Source organism: Cricetulus griseus, chromosome 3, assembly GCF_003668045.3.
Source record: "Cricetulus griseus strain 17A/GY chromosome 3, alternate assembly CriGri-PICRH-1.0, whole genome shotgun sequence".
Classification (NCBI taxonomy): Eukaryota; Metazoa; Chordata; class Mammalia; order Rodentia; family Cricetidae; genus Cricetulus; species Cricetulus griseus.
In genome coordinates, this window is record NC_048596.1 from 85,135,315 (window position 1) to 85,152,077 (window position 16,763).

General features: G+C 41.7%; 1 protein-coding gene across 2 annotated transcripts in view; it reads left to right on the forward strand.

Moving 5' to 3' along the window:
• Positions 1-16,763, forward strand: part of Sox6 (SRY-box transcription factor 6) — a 318,006-nt gene that overhangs the window by 271,649 nt on the left and 29,594 nt on the right. For both annotated transcript variants that reach the window (XM_035442269.1, XM_035442268.1), the window contains one exon: positions 6,194-6,302. In XM_035442269.1, the coding sequence (XP_035298160.1) occupies positions 6,194-6,302 (109 nt within the window). The remainder of the gene's footprint in view (positions 1-6,193; positions 6,303-16,763) is intronic.

The window sequence follows — 16,763 nt, forward strand, 5'->3', positions numbered from 1 at the left end:
CTGGTCAGCATGTGACCCTCTTCCCTCTTCTCCAATAAGTGTCTTTGTGTTCTGGGGGCAAATACAGTCAGAAAACGCAAGGCTTAACTCATTCATGAATACTAACTCGTACAATAATTGATGTTAAGGATGCATTAGGAGATAGAAAAGGTAAGAATGTTGGAGGGCTCAATGATGAGCTTCATTTCTCCCAGCCAGAGGCTTTATTATCATCAACACTGACTCTGATAACACCCATACCTCTAGAGCAACTTCCTCCCAAAAGTCACCCCTTTATGTGTCAAACCTACACTTTTATTTATCTTTTATTTATACATATTTGTGTGTGTGTGTGTGTGTGTGTGTGTGTGTGTGTGTGTGTGTGTGTGTGTGCCTGTGTGAGAATATGTGCACCACATGAGTGCAGGTGCACACAGAGGCCAGAGGGTGCAGATCCCCTGGAACTGGAGCTACAGGCAGTGTTTATGAGCTGTCCCATGTGGGTGTTGGGAACCAAATTCAAATCTTCTCCAAGAACAGTGATCTTCTTACTCACTACACATGTTTACTGATCATTAACAAACATTTCTGATCATTAAACTACTGATTATAAACTACAGGACATAAAATAAAATGATATGTATGGTAACTCAATAATAGGACTGTGTGTGTGGTTGAGAATGCCTTATGAGATCAAATCACAAAAAGATATGTTCAAAGCAGGCCACAATTGGCCAGAGAATCACTTTATGCTGTATTTGTCTTGCTTACAAAACAAAATAAAACAAAATTGTTTATTTTGAAATGTGTAATGTTTAATAAGCCAAGTGTCTTTGGTAGGGAATATCTTCTTTTGCCAGAATTTGACAAGGATTTTGCAAAAATGCCTGTGGTTACCTGCAGAAATTCCAACTTAGATTTATATTAAGCTATATAATCAAATGCATTCTTCTTTTCTTTAAAAATTGTTTATCTTCCTCCTGTAGGAATATTTCAGGTTCTTATCAAGCTTTGTTTGTTTAGGTTCTTTTGTTCAAGAACTCTCACCAATACAGTGGGGAGTGTATTGAATCTAAGCATCTCATTCACAAACTTGGAATGTTGAGAAGCTGGTGGTTCTTGCTCCTTCTAGACACTCCCTTGCATGGCTTTGTGAGACCACAGGTCCTTGTGGACATGGATACAAATTGCTGTGTGAGATCTATAGCAAGGCCTGAGATATAATCTCTGACTTGTAAAATCCTTTGATATTGATGCCAGATACCTAGCAATGTATATGAACCAAACCCTGTTGGCACTGGTGCAAATGCAGGACAGGAGGATGCTGGGTAAAGGGTGGTTGTTCTATTTAGTTTAGGACAGTGTTTACCTGGTGAAGCACCAGCCCAATTTATAAGTGAAATCAAATGTCCAGAAAAAGACTGAAGCTTAGAACTGGGATGAAGACAAAAAGTCTTCATTCAGGAAGTGCTCAATAATTAGACATAGCTGGAACTTCAAGGGTAAACAGTATTTCAGAATACTGCAATACCTGTGCTTTGGGAGGACACAAAAACATGATTGATGAGCTATGATGTTAACCTTTATTACAAATCTGAAAGGTTTTAAAACGTTTTAAATATTTAAATGCTCATTTGGCTATGTAACACCAAAATTCTTATTTACATAAAAAAGAATCATGTCAGATTCCCCATGTGAGAGAGATTGGTGCTACTAATTCCACAATTATATGGGCACAGAATTTTCTATTTACTACCTCATATATACATAGAGTATTTGGCAATTAGTTAACAACACACATTTAAGTTTATTTAAGAAAGTCAGTGTTGAGCGAATCCTAATTATAATGTATTTTACATATAAAAATAGCCCAAGATAATTTTCACCTTTTTAAACTACAATATAGGTAACACTCCCCCACCCAGCTGTTTGCTTTGTGGCTGCTATGAATGACACCACACTCAGACAAATGGGCTTCTGAATAAAGGCTAGTAAAGTGCCTCTCTTTTAGACCACAAGAGTAAAGTATATGGTACCATTATCTAGACAGGTCTAGAATGGAATACATCCATTTGTAAAGCAGAAAGCAAAGGCTCCTCTGAGCATGAACCACCTTCCCCTTTGGGGTATAGAGCAGGGACCACCTTGAAAGGACTTGAGGCCCAGAACTGGCTGGTTACCCTCAGTGACCCAGAGGGAAGGTGAGGCACAGAATTACATTTCATGTGTTAGTTTTCTGTGGACAGCTACAATCTATCATCTTGCATATGGTTTGAAAGTGGCTTGTCTCAGTGGCAAGCAAACTGTTATTTAAGTACACCATCCACTCTACTACTGAAACGGTTTTGCCAAACTTATCCAAGTAGTCTCACATGCTTAAAGATAGTATAAATATCATTTATTGCAAGCAGTTTTCTTCAGACTCCATGGAATGTCTTCCTACTGCCTGATCTAAGTGTCCCAGTTTACATTATGGCCTTTACTGCCTCTGTTTGATGGAGTGATCAGTAAAAATTTAATGACACTATAAAATAATAAAAATGTCATTAATTTACCACGGATCTTGGATGCAGTGGTTGTAAAGTTACATTAATAAACAGAATATTTTTTACAACAAAAAGCATTGTTACGTGGGAATGTATAAATAACACACATAAATTTAAGAGCAATTTTACTGTGAGCACACACATTATTATGGAATAGCCAATAAGTGTATAAAACACAGTATATAAAATTTTATTAAAATATACTGTGCACATCAAAAATTCAGCTTTTATCTAAGTGCAAAGAAAAGCCATTATTGTGTGCTTACTGTTTCATCACTGTTCCTTCCCCAGACCACAGTTTCACATTTGTTGCTACGAAGAGGTGGCTGATTTCCTTGCTTAAATGAGAACAAACCCCTGGTCTTTTATTTACCCTGAATTCATTCTCTCTCCACTGGTGCCAAGATATAACTGATCAATCTTGCCACGGTAGGGAGGGAAAAGTTGCTAATTTAATGCAAAGTTAAAAATAATGCCAGAGGATCTGAGTGGTTTGTTCACTGACTCTGGAAATAAGGGATAATCATCAGAGTCTGTCTGTCAGCCGCCCCATCATTGATTCCGATAACACATGGAGATGATGGATGCTACCATCTTGTGGCTTCTAACATTTAACATTCATCAGCTCTCACTAACGGGGGCTTTATCATTTAAATATCTTTATTTAATATGCAACATCTACCTCATACATCATAATTTCAAAGCACTTAGAGAGCCAACAGTCCCTACAACACAGCAGAGCTGACTTTTAATTTTTTTTCAGTAACTTTCATGTTGCCTCTATGTTTGTGACTGACAATGCATAAGTGAGAGTCTGCTCATGAGGCAGCATGGAGAATGTGCATTCCACTGTCAACATGAAAACCAGGGAGATCTCAGGAGTGGGCACCGGGTCAAGTGCACATGGAGGAATTTCGCTCCTATCTCTAAATCATTCTACTTGGGAGTTGTATACATGGGGAAGGATAGTTGAAGGGGTGGGGATGGGGCCTAAAGACATGCCCTCCATTGTCTGTGTTCCTTACAGTGACAAACTTGTTGGTGTTTAACAGCTACAGACTTAGCTTCTTACACTGAAGCATCTCTGTACTGTATCGGTGCCCATAGCTGCATTCTGTTTATGAGGCTCATGTCCACTGTACTGGTACAGCTCTGCCTAGCTCAGCTGCACAGACCTAACTGGAAGATGCCAGGCCATCCTGTCTTAGGGTTCTGTGGCTGGTAAATAAATATTCTGAGATATTCTTTGAAGAAAAGAAAGAAATCTTCTGGGAGACTGGGTGGAAATTTATATGAAAGGGCTTGGCTTTGCAGGGCCCTGCTTTAATCTCAAACACAGTGCTTAATATTATCAAATTGAAAATGCAACCCACTGCCCTGAACACTTTTTATCATTGATTTATTTTCTGCCTATTTAACCAGTATTTCATAGGATGTTCTTCCTTGTCTTCTATGCTGTCAAAATATTGATATTTTACAGGGAAAGTGTCTTTGCAGTAGAATTCTTTTTCAATGAAGTCAGAAAAATTGCTTGACTTCAAAGACATGGTGAATGTGTTGTGGAGCATCCTGGATGTTTTTTGTTATGATTAAAAACAAGCTGATGCTACTGCATTGTGAGTGCATGTCACTTTTAGAAAAGAAAAGATATTATCATTATGTAAGCTCTGTTGTCTTGTGGTTATTACAAAGCATGGCATGTAATCGTCCCTCTTCTTCTTCCCTGAAAAAAATACTGATAGTCTTTCCAGAACTTTTTTTTAACTGAGAATATTTTCCAGTAAAATCAAAGAGAATGAATGACTAGAAAGATCTTTGGAATATGCATATTGATAGGTTGCATAGTGTTGTCTTTTAGAGAAAGTTGTCCTGCCCCCACCTGCCATGAAAATCCACTGAAAGGTTGTTCTTCCAAGAAGATAGAAGGACTCTTGGCCTGCAACAGAGACATTCACATGAAAATATTCCAGAGAGACAATGCCAGAAACAAAGGTTTGACTCTCTTTACGTCACCACAACCCAAAGTGCTACGCAAAAATAGAACTGGGCTGATAGAAAGCAGCTGTCCTTCCCTGACCACGTGTGAAGCTCCCACACAGCTCATGGCGGTGGTGGCTTTGTGTTCTGTACTGCATCTGGGTTAATCTGTTCCCATGGAGCCGTGTTTTCACACGAGGAAGTTTTAAAGAACCTCATTCACGTTGGTTTTGATTTTCAGTCTGTATTTTGTATGTGTCGTTTTTCAGATGTTTCCCCACACTCCACTGTTGAAAGTAGTTAGTTAGTGTTACCCAGATGGAGAAATGATGGCTACACAATTGTGTTTTGTTGCAAATCTTTCCTAGAAGCAGTGCTGGATTAAAGCATAGCCTAGGCTGTGTTTTCTTCCAATGAAGATTTCAACGTGGTCTCTGATGAAGGGAAACTGGAAGAGTTACTGCAACAATTTGACTGATGGGAATTAATTATAGAAATATAATGATATTCAAAAATAATCGTATTAGAAAGCACAAACGCAGTGAGGCTGTACAAATGAGGCACATCCTCTATCAAGTAATTGTATGTTTGCTCCTTCCGAATATTTCCAAGTTTCTAAACATCTTACAGAACAGAACACTCGGCGTGTTTCCATCAGATGCCGAACATGGTCGGTGCAGAACTAGGTCATTGAACAATAGACTGTGCAGCAATCAGCACTCTACTGCTGCATAATGCATTAGTATAACATGCAGAGACCATTCCCGGAGCTGCAAGCTGCTATTTCATGTCTGTACATTCAAGCTGACATGACATTTAATATCGTTTCATAGTAACAAACAACAAGCTTCATTCATTCATAAGGATAACACAAAGCCAAGTGTAAGTCTGGAGACTAAGCATGGAGATAGGAGATGAGAATGGGGTACCAATGCTGGGTTTATGCAGATCACACCACCATACTAACAATGGCCAATGCACCACTGCCACTGATCTGAGAGGTGCAGGGCTCCTTCCCTCCTTCTGGTGTGTTGCCTCAGACTCCTGCTCTTAGAAGAACTGATGAATAAGCAAGCACCTTTGGAGTTCCCTTCCAAAGCAGCAGGGGTATTGAACCTTTCTGACTTCTTTACAGGGTGACAGTCACACATATTTCAGATTCCAGGAGCTTTCAGTTGAAAGACTTGCTCCAAGCAAAGGAACAATGCCTATGTCCACTCAACCAACATTGGCAAGTTTGCCTTTGGACTACTGGCACATAAAGTTCTAACTGGTGCTTTTGTCAGGAGGGCTGACCAAAATCATGATCTCTAAATGAGAAGGTTGTTCTCCTATTCAGTTTAGTGGTAGGCTTTAGTGAAAAAAAATGTTCACATCTGGCCCCTCTCTCTCCATTCATTGCATTCCTTATAGATTCCCGAAGCAAATCCAACACATAGGGCATGGGACAGGCAGGCAGAGCAGTGCTGGCCGATTCCCTGTGACAGCCTCTCTTTCCTTCCAGGTTTGGTCTTGTAGACACTGCTGGTTATGTCAGCAGCATGCTCAGCCAACAGTAGTCTCCAGAGCTTGAGTGGATCAGATATGATGTTCATAAGGCCATGCTTTGCCAATTAAGCAAAAGACAAATTTGAAGGAAGCAAGTGGCTGCTGTGAAACTAGAATAAGCCTCTGATTATTCTTTGTCCTAGGAAAGAACACGCTTTGAAAACTTGGGGCCCCAGTTAACAGGGAAGTCAGGTGAAGATGGGAAGCTGGGCCCAGGTGTCATTGATCTCACTCGGCCAGAAGACGCAGAAGGTGAGTGGCTTTTCCCTGGCTTGTGTTTCTGAAGGTGAGTCTGAGTTAGGCATGGGATCCTCATGGCCATTTTTGGGAGTCACTTTCTGAATTCTCTAGACAAAAAAGGAAATGTTGATCCTCAGTATGTATTTTAGTTGAGGACTTTGAGACACTGCTGGGTTCTCTGTTTCTGAACACACAGCAATCTGTGTACCTCACGATGTTATTTTAAAGTTTTAGTGGAAAATCTCACTCCATTTCTGTAATAGATACCTGAGTATCACCTACCTCTCTATAGTCTTATTCAGAAAAATAAGAAACATACAAAGAGGAATTCTTTGAAGAATCTAGATCAAGCAATTCCTAGGCATGGTCAAACCATTTGGGACTAGCTGACAGATTCAGCAGAAACCTACTGGTTGCCTAGAGAAGACCCACCTCTGGGCCTGTGTGTGCACTAACCATGGCTGAACCCTGTTCTATGTTTGTTCATTGGAAGAGCAGCCTCATTCTTAGGATGTCTACCTGCAGCTCTGTCAATGCCTGTCCTCATTGCTTCCTTTTTGTTTGTTTGTCTTAAATGCACCAAGCAGCTGTCAGCAGAAATTGTTCCCCAGAGGCTGGGTACAATTTATAGGTTAGGTCAGCACTTTGCTAGTAATGTGGCCTGGTTATTTACTGTGTCATCACGGAGTGGAGACTGGCTTTCCCGTTAGCAGTTTCTCTGGCAGAATCCATCCCACCAGTCAGGGAAGATTAATTTGCTCTCTTAAGAGTAACAGGATCCTTTACCCATCTCAGACCCTAGTGAAAGTTCTATTTTAGTTTGAAGGAAGAATCTTACTAGTTCCCTTTTTACTGGCAGAGTTTCTTCCCAGTAACATCTGAACAGGGCCTCCCAAGGCTGTTTGGAAATTCCCGATGTGAGCACTGAGAGCTTGATGGTGTCAGACAGCAGTAAGGCCTCAGAGTCTCCAGAAGGCATGGCTTCCATGTCAGTTGGAGATAATAATTCCTGAGGGTAGTTCTGCACAGGTGCAAAGGATAAATATAAATGTTGGGTGATGTGTGTATGTATTTGTGTCTGCTAATGTGATAGAAAGAGAAAACACAACAGAGAGGAAAGAGACAAGAAGAAGGAAGGGGGAAGTGGAAGGTGAGTAGAAAGGAAAAGATAAAGCACTTAAGAAGAGGACACTACCTGTTCTCCTCCATGAAGAGTATGTATCAATCACACCGACATTGTCATAGGCACATAGACCAGCAGGCTTCTACTGACAAGGGTTGAGATTCTTCTGTCTAGCCAGCCACGGAATTCAAATGATTGAAATAGTTAATAGTTTGTGACACGGACATAATCGCTGGCCTGCTGGTCTGAGAAAGAAGTGTTTCAGAGCAGACCTGTCTCAGTCTCCTTGTGAAGTTGTACTGTGGAGTGCCTAAATCTTTGGCTATATATAGTGAGTCAAGCAGTCTTCATCGCTTTGGGGGAATCCAGTCTGTTCATTTGGCTATGGACCAGGAGTTACAGAGCTCTGTCACCTGACCCTTGCTCTGCCAGCACTTTCATTTGATTTCTTAACTATATATTAGCTATAAATATAGTGAGTTGCCTCTCAGTAATGCTGCTAATCAAGTTGATGAGATAGTGTGAATGGAAGTATTGGCCATTATAAAAAGATAAAAACCTTAACAGCAGAGAAAAATCTACAGAAGGATTGTGGAAATTTTGCTCAATACCCACATTGTATAACTTCAGATACATTTTCCTAGTTACATTTATTTTTAGCAAACATCTATCCAGTGCTAATATGCCAGAGGATCTGTTATTTTTACAGCCTTTTTTTTATATAATCTTTAGATACACTTTGAGTAAGTAAGTCATTATATATTATTGTTGTTGTTATTGTTGTTAATAGGGTCTTATTATGCTGACCTTAAATATACAATATTCTTATGTCAGTCTCCCAAATGCTATCTATATTCCATAGCACCTGGATGGTATTATTTTTCCTCATTTTGCAGGTTAAAAGATTGAGGCTGAGAGAAATTACATAAAATGGTATAGGTAACAATGTCAGTAATGATAGAGCTAAAATATGATGGAAGATTCAGGCTCTAGATTCCATATTATACTTCTGTATGGCGGGATAATTGTAATGCCTTCATTTTTTTCTGAACAAACTTCTTGTGACCTTCCTCAGTAAGGCCCATTTCCTTTCCCCTAAATATAGCTGGTCATGCCATACATCAGTTCTCATGTTACCCCATCACACGGAGCAGCATGCTGATGAGTGTAACAGTAGACAAGCTGTAGTGGCCTAGGAGCTTACGGAGCGTGTGAAAACCTCCCTTCAGAAGCTTGCCCAGAGTTGCCATTGAGACCTCATGTGCCTCTGGGGGACTGTGAGTTCATGAATGGAGTCGAGTTACCTGCACTAATATGGACAGCAGTGCAGTGCCTTTGTGAGGACTTCTGGGATGGGGAGCAGCCTTCTGCTGACTCCAGGCTAGTTCCTGGCATCTGTTCAAGCCTGAGCTGATTGCAAATCCTGCTGGAGTTACAGTTCATGTTAAAGTCAGGATAGTTAGCAGGTACAAACAATAGTCTCTCTACTCTGCTTGTTCATATTCCCCTCAGCTGAAGATTGGAATAGGGCTGGAGGGGCAGAATAGCAACAACCAAGTGTGTTTACTCACCCACTAAGCCCAACAAAACAAACACTCATCCAACATTTCTTGAATGCCTATGGTGTGCCAGTCCCTGCACTAGATCCTGGGCAAACCATGTGAAGTTAAAACAATGATGCCCTTCAGCAGCTGGAGCTTATGGTCTAGTGAGAGAATACAAGAGTCAAGGGGAAAGCTGTGCATATGTGCCTTATCATCACTGAGAACACAACTCGAAGAGTAAGATTTTGTGGTCCTCTACCAAGCACCCAGAAAGCAAGTTCTTTAGGGAGGCTGAGATGAAAGGTGAGCTATACCTCCAACTTGGGAGATCACTTCTTTCCCTCCATGCACAAACATCTCCAGCCTTTTCGAAGTCATCTCATCCTTGCACTTCTCGTCCCCCCTGTGGGGCTTCTTAAGTACAAAAGTAAGTCATGCAGAAGACAGGTCCTTTCCCAGCCATACTTCCCAGGACTGTGCCTGCCAGCCATGCAAAGGATGGTATTTCTCAGTAAGCAGCTTGAAGGCCTGCTTCATAGCTCTGGGCATGGAGGCAGCAGAGAAAAGGTCACCCAAAGAGGCAGCTGTGCATGTGTATTAACCACTCATCAACATCAAATGACAAAACCATAAGCAGGGAAAACAGAAATTAGAAATATAAAAGGCAAATGTCTTCAAAATTTTATTTTTAAAGTCCAGCTGTTATTTGGCTTGAATGTGACAAGACAGCATTTCTTGTTCACCGTGATATTTATAAAGCTACGACTTCACTGGTGCTTGGAACTTAGGAAGCATGGCTAAGGTCCTGTTATGTTTAGAAGCTGATGAAGACTTAACTTGTATCGAATCCACACAACATTTTAACTTCCCTCTAGGACTTGTTAGAATGGGAAGACTTGATTGGTTGGGTTTGTCCTTGTATTAAAAAGGACAAACAGCTGCAGAACTGTTCATAGACTTTCTGTGTGGTGTTTCCCCTCTCTGGGCTCTTTGTAGGCAAGAGTTCACTTCCTACCCCAGTTCTGCGACTTCAAAGTTCCATTGTGTAATGAAAAGGGCTCTGGCTTGGTTATTGGGAGGTTTGAATAAATGCTCCTCTGCTCAATGGTTGCAAACAAGTGACTGATGCCCCCAGCAGAAGTATCTTTATCTTTTAAAAGAGGCATGTTGGATTTGATTATCTCGACGTTTCCTTCTAATCCCATGGTTGTTGTAATAGTCTTCAGAAAACAGTCTGTTTCTAGTGAGAAAAATGATATATCCACAGGAAGCTCAGTCAGTTCCATTTAGGTTTTCATTTTCAGAGAAATAAGAGAACAATGCCTTCGAGGATATATTTCTGCCACTTGCTGAAGTGCGTTTTCATGTTCTTAGTGCTTTACTGTTTATTAATGAAAACAGCACTTCAGCAGCATTTGTTGCCTATATCACACATGAGCTTCGGCCCCGCCCCCCCTTCCGGCACATGCTCTCTTGATCTCCCTTCCTTCCTCCCTCCCTTTCTCTCTCCTTAGCTCTCCCTTTTCTCTCCCTTCCTCCCCTTTACTCTCTTTTTCTCCCCTTCTCCCTCCACCATCTGTTTCTCTACTCTTTTTCTCCCCTCCTTCCCTCTCAGTTTCCCGTTTGAACCTGTGGTTTTACACTGCCTTGCAGAATGTTTTGTGTAAGACAACATTACTTTTCTCATGTTTCCCCTTCAGCTAATATGTCCTAGCCTTGGAGGGATCTGTCCCTCGTTTCGATGTGAGGAACAGTGAAATATGCACCTATCCTTTAGGGAAAAGCTCTGAAGATGGTTGTCTTTGGCTGATTTTTGTAACCTGCATTGGAATTGTAACCGTGTGTTGTCCTCTGTGTGTTAGGCACTCGGGTGGATTTGATGGGAATGGCTGTCTCCATTCCAGGGACTCCCTGTGTGTGTGTGTGTGTGGCTCTCAGAAGCTCTCCTTAGCTTCAGAAATGGTGAACTGGATCACAACAAAAGTTGCTCTTCTTAAAGCAACACCTCCTCCCCTCTTCATCTTCTTCCTCCCCCTCCTCCCTGGCCTTTTCCTCTTTGAACCTCTGTTTGTTCCAGAGTCTTCTATCTTAGGTCAGTTTTATTTATCACCAGCATAAAGCTCTCTCCTTGTAAGAACAGAAGACTGCAGTGTTTTCTTCTTTTCCTTCTGTGTCAGTTAGCATGCATGCCCTCTCTGGGCAGCCCCCCTTCCCCTGGGGCTCATACTCTGAAGTCTCTTTCTCCTTTCTCTTGGCCTCTCCGGATCCTTACTCCTACAGAGAAAAGAAAGTTTCTCCCATGATATGGGACTCATTGGAGGCAGCAGAAGAAACTATAGCCTAATCTGAAGAGGGATTCTAATGCTATGGCTACTTGTGTCTTGGAGTGTGAGGGTCATTGATTCAAACCCAACCAAAGTACACAGCTTTACCTTCAGCACCAGACCCTCAGATCTGGGACAAAAGAAAGGGGTGCTGACACCTGCAGTTTCAGCTGAGCTCTCTGGTTCCTGAGAAATGGAGGCTTCACTTTGTTCAGGTGATCCCGAGTGATAGACTTAAAGGTGCACTGTAATTTTCTCATTTCTCTGTTAATAATCTGTAGACCAGTGTATGTATGCCTCCTTTAACTTCCACCCAAAGGGTCTAGCCTGACTTCCAGACTCCGATAGAATAAGACTTAGGACCATGCTAGATGCTACTTTCTCCTTCAACCATCACATGTCTGTTCAAGAGTTAGAGGACTTGCATGCCATTGTTTCCTTCTAGGCGGCCATTTTCTCTCACAGTTTTTCTAACCCTGAGTCAGGAGGTTGATGTAGTGCAGGCCTCTAAACTGTCTTCATTACCCACTTTCAACTGAGAAACTTTGCAAGACCTTTTGTGTTTTAAATACCCATATAGGTATATAAAAGAAGTATATGAACTCATAATAAATAATAAAGAAATATGCTTTCAAATAATTCTTTAGTATAAATTCAATTTTATCACTTATTAAAGACAAAAGCACACTTGCAGCTAACTATATAGCTGTACTTGTTCATTTTTACCCAAGGAATTAGATCTTGGCTGTCTATTTGATGCTACAAGAGATGGGGCACCTTCAGCATTTCTCAGAGTTGACTGACACGTTGATTTTATAATTATCAATGCTGAGAAATCCCCTCTGTCTAAATAGGTAGTACAAAATGTCAGAAGTGTGTGTAGGCCCATTTCAGAAATTGTTGGAAATTGTCCTAATCCCAAGCTAAAATTTAATTTAGTGATTTTTATGAAATCAAGTCAGCATCTCCAATGGCAAATTTAAAACTGAGCATTCTAATACAATACTATCCATAGACACACTGATTGATGCTAACATGTTGACAGATGATGGTGGAAAGATAATAAAAATATTTGTTTTTCTGTAATAAAGCTGTTTTGTCTCTGTAAGAACGTAAAATGGACAGTACAGTGGAAACTCTGTGATTCACATCAAGGGGCAATCTCAGACCTGAGCGGGAGAAGGGAAGGCAGCTCTCTTGGCTGTTGGTGCTGTATGTGCAGTACAGTGTCAGGCAGGTAGCCTGAGTTCAGAGCTGAGACTGTAGTGAGCCTACCCAATACAACACAGGTGGATGCTTTAAGAAACACTTCAGGTCTATTATGTGCTTGATTTTGAATTAATTTTGGATCACTGTGTGTTCAGGGGCCTTTTACTGTTGGCCAAATGGTCCTATTCGGGTAATGACCCAGAGATTAAGAAGTAGTAACATCATTTAGATGGTTTCAGGGCTGTCTGTTTCTTTAACTCTCTAATTTTACTTCCTTGTAATTGTAATCATTTACCCTTAACACAGCTAGAATTAGCAAGTATCAATTAGGGACCACATGATCTTGCCATTTGTTGTCAATCTGCCAGTAGTGAGATTTGAACACTGAGCCTTGCCCAAGATAGGCAAGTGATCTACCACTGAGCTATAACCCCAGCCCAGTGTAATCTTTTAGTTAAATGATTTTTTTTGTAGACTAATGCTAGAGCTGGTGTGTCTTTTCTCAGAAGGGTGTCAAGCTGCTAGAACATGTGCTAGGAATAAAGGGTGAAGAAATAGAAGTAGAGAAGACTTCAGTGAATCAGAAGGTGTTAGCCAGGACTATGCTCCAGGTCCATCATCTGGCCCTCTATGGCTGCCTGAAGCAACATGTTCAGGCATCTTAGAGACCCCAGGCACTAGTAGGCAGGCCCTGAGGCAGGCTGGTAGTGAGGGAGGCCTGAGATGTGGTAGGGATGAGTAACAGTTGCACAGGCAGGGAGATGAGCAGGGTTCACAAAGCCCTCGGCTCTGGGCTAACTGTTGTATGGGTATCACAAAAAATGTATTTTACTGTGGATATAAACCGGTTTAGAGGCTCCTGTGCACCAGTTTATATCAGCTCTATATATAAAGTGCAGGGCTCTTAAACAAGCAAATAAACTTCTCTTACAGAAATATATTTGCTGTGTCTTAAAAGCTCCCAAATAACTTTTAATGTTGGGAGAAAACAATTTCCATTGAACTCTTCAAGTGATAGATGGGCCTGATGGGGCAAGAGAGTGAAATGTCAAGGGTTTTGTGTAGCTGCATCCTGATGCTTCATAAGGAGAACTCAGGCTGCTTCCCGAGTCAAGCGCCCACCCACCTGTGAGAAACTGAGCCCTGCGAAACTGAGACCTGCCCAGTGAGAGGTTTCTCTGTACACTGACTGCACTGTAAAGATCTGACAGTGACAGTGTGTACAATCACCACACACACACACACACACACACACACACACACACACACACACACACACACGATACTCTTCAGACGGATGTCCTTATCCGGAGGGAGAAATACCTGGCTGTGTATTGCTACATCACAGAGTGGTCCCCAACTCTTCAGCAAACAAGTAACAAGGATTAATACCTCCTACCATGAAAATCAGACCCGAGACAACAACAGCCAACACAAACTTCCATAGTACTGCCTCCTCAGCCATGGGCCTGTGGGCTTCATATAAACCAATCTACTAGAGTGAGCATGCTCACACAGGTCTGTCTAACATGTATGCACAGACTGTGTGTGTAGCTCTTGAGGCATGATTTTGTCTAGGCCCCTGTCCCAGAATCTTCCTCTCCTGGCAGCAAGAGCCATTTAGCTTTCCATATGAGCTGTAACATTGAGCTCAAGCTTAGGTTGATGGGATTCAAAAGGCACTAGGCCAGTTCTGAATACTCTTGAAATTTTCTTTGCTTAAGGTCAGGATTGAACTTGAATCTAACCGTTTAGCCTAATTGGCTATTTCCTTCTTTCCTTCCCCTTAGGGTTGAAACTCTGTTTTATTTTCCATTGTTTTAAAAGACCAGCACCTATAAAGACCTCCTCACTTATCTGTTATTGACTTCCTCATTGTTTTTCTTCATCCTATATTTTACTATCATCTGACATTCTTGACATAGCCATACCTTTTCAAAGAATACACATTTTTCAGGACTTTACTCATGCAGGGTTCTCTCTCTCTCTCTCTCTCTCTCTCTCTCTCTCTCTCTCTCTCTCTCTCTCACACACACACACACACACACACACACACCACCCATGCATAAAAAAAGATTTAAAAATATATGCCACATTGCTTCTCAAAGAGCTACTCATATAGCTGGGATTCCATGGCTATCATACACAGGAGACAAAGCAGCCTACCATATTCCATAGTCCAGCACATCTTTGGGCAAAGAGAAGAAGTGCCAATAGAGGAGGAAGCTGCAGCACTTGTGGACAACACAAATTCTGGAAGACCTGAGAGTATTGCTGGAAATAAGCCTAGGGTAGACAAACAGAAAGTGAGGGGACACTCCACTGACAAAATAATAAAAGCAGACCCAGACAGTAAAGCAGGTGGGAAGCTGCAGGAGAATGGAGTCAACCCTCTCACATGTGTCCTCCTCTGTTCCAATGCAAAGCCTCACTCATGTTTATACTCCATTCATATCCGTTGACTTGAATATCTTCTAGGAGTGGCTGGACTCCCTTCAACAGAGGGCCTTGAGCACCAAGCTGAGGAATTTGGGGCCGGTGAAGTTCATTGCTAGGAGTCTGTGGAGCTAAGTGTACAGGTGGTTGAGACAGCTCACTGTGCCATTCTTGACATTCATGTTGATGGCAAGCATGTGATCTTGGGGCAGTAAGATTGGAGCTGCCCGAGTGCTTTTGTCATTTACTAACTGAGACTCGGGGGTCATTTTCTTCCTGTGGAACAACAGGTGTGTAGTAAGTGTTCTTATTATTGCTGATTTTATGAGCATGTCTTACCCTAATTTTATGCTATTCAAGGAAGGTTCCATTGTGTGGTTTTATGAGTTCATACATGCATTTGTCTATACATTTACACATAACATATGGCACTGGCAGCAGCATTCATACTTAATACTTCAAGAAGTTAAGACCCTCTTACCCTTCTTCTGGCATCATCCAGGAAGTGGTGAGGTAGCAGATGAGAACTGCCCAGTGTGGCAAGTCAATAGAAGTAGCAAAAGGAGACATGACAGTGTGTGGCTCTCAAACAACCATAGGCATATATGTGTTTTTTTTCCCCACCACAGCTATTCTTACCAGACACTTGACAGGATATAAGAAATCAAATGGGGACTGAGTTACAGTCCAACTATAGGAATTTCCAGATATCAGGAAAACAACAGGCACGACTCTTAAAATCCCTACTGTGGCAGATAGCTGCTATTTCCTGCTGCCTCTGTACATGGTTCAGCATTGACTTTATGACAGATTGTGCTAGTCCCTGGAGTGAGCTATGGATAGGACATCATGCACTCACTGCATTTGGAGAAGTTAGGCACATGTAACTGGTGACATGAATAAATTAGGGTAAGCATCAGGATAGAGGTAGGCATAAGGCACAGGGTACCCCCTACTGGAACCTAGAATGCTTAGTCAAACCTGGCAAGACTTTCATAGAATGAGCAGTCCTTAAAATGTGTCTGCAGGGAATGAATGCAAGATGGACATGCCATTGCAGGAATATAGAGAGCTGGTATTCATAACATGAAAACAGTATGTAGGAACTAGTGGTAGCATACTACTGAAAAACAAAACAAAAGCCATGCTTTGAGTAGAGCAGCATAGACGGCACTGGAGCCATAGAGAGAAACAAACTTACCTGCTGCTCTGGAGGCTAAGACTCATCCAGGGGTTGGATGGTGTGTGAGAGGTTTAGATATAGGAGTGGCCTGGTCAGAAGTGAATGTGTGACTGTCCACTCTGTACCAAAATATCAAAAAGTGGTATTTCTGTAGATGTTAAAGTATTCAAACCTGGAAAGTAAGAATATGAACCAGAAGGCTAGATTTTAAAGTAGTCTGGCAGAGACCTGGGAGGCTGAGGCAATCAGTAAGGGAGAATTGGAAAGATGAATCAAGTAATGTCTTGTTTATAAGCCTTTCTCTGCTTTGGTTTGTGCTTCATTTCATATAGTCTATGGTAGGAGCGAGGTCTGGGTGAAGCCAGAAGCTGCTGAGCTGCGTGAATTATTTAGGTCACCAGCTTTCAGCAGCCTCTGTCTGTGTCCTCCATGGGCCTCTGCTTTTACTGGAGGCTGGTTCCCCTGAAGTCCTAGGAGGACAAAACTGGTTATTGTATTATTTCATCCCCAGTGGTCTCCAGTTCAAACTTAAACGTTGCTTTTCACCGAGGCTCAGCAGCACAGCAGCCCTTCTGAGGTACGCATGGCATACACATAAGTGGAATATTCCATGCTCGGTGCCACTTTCAGATCACTAAAATGGAGAAGTCAGAA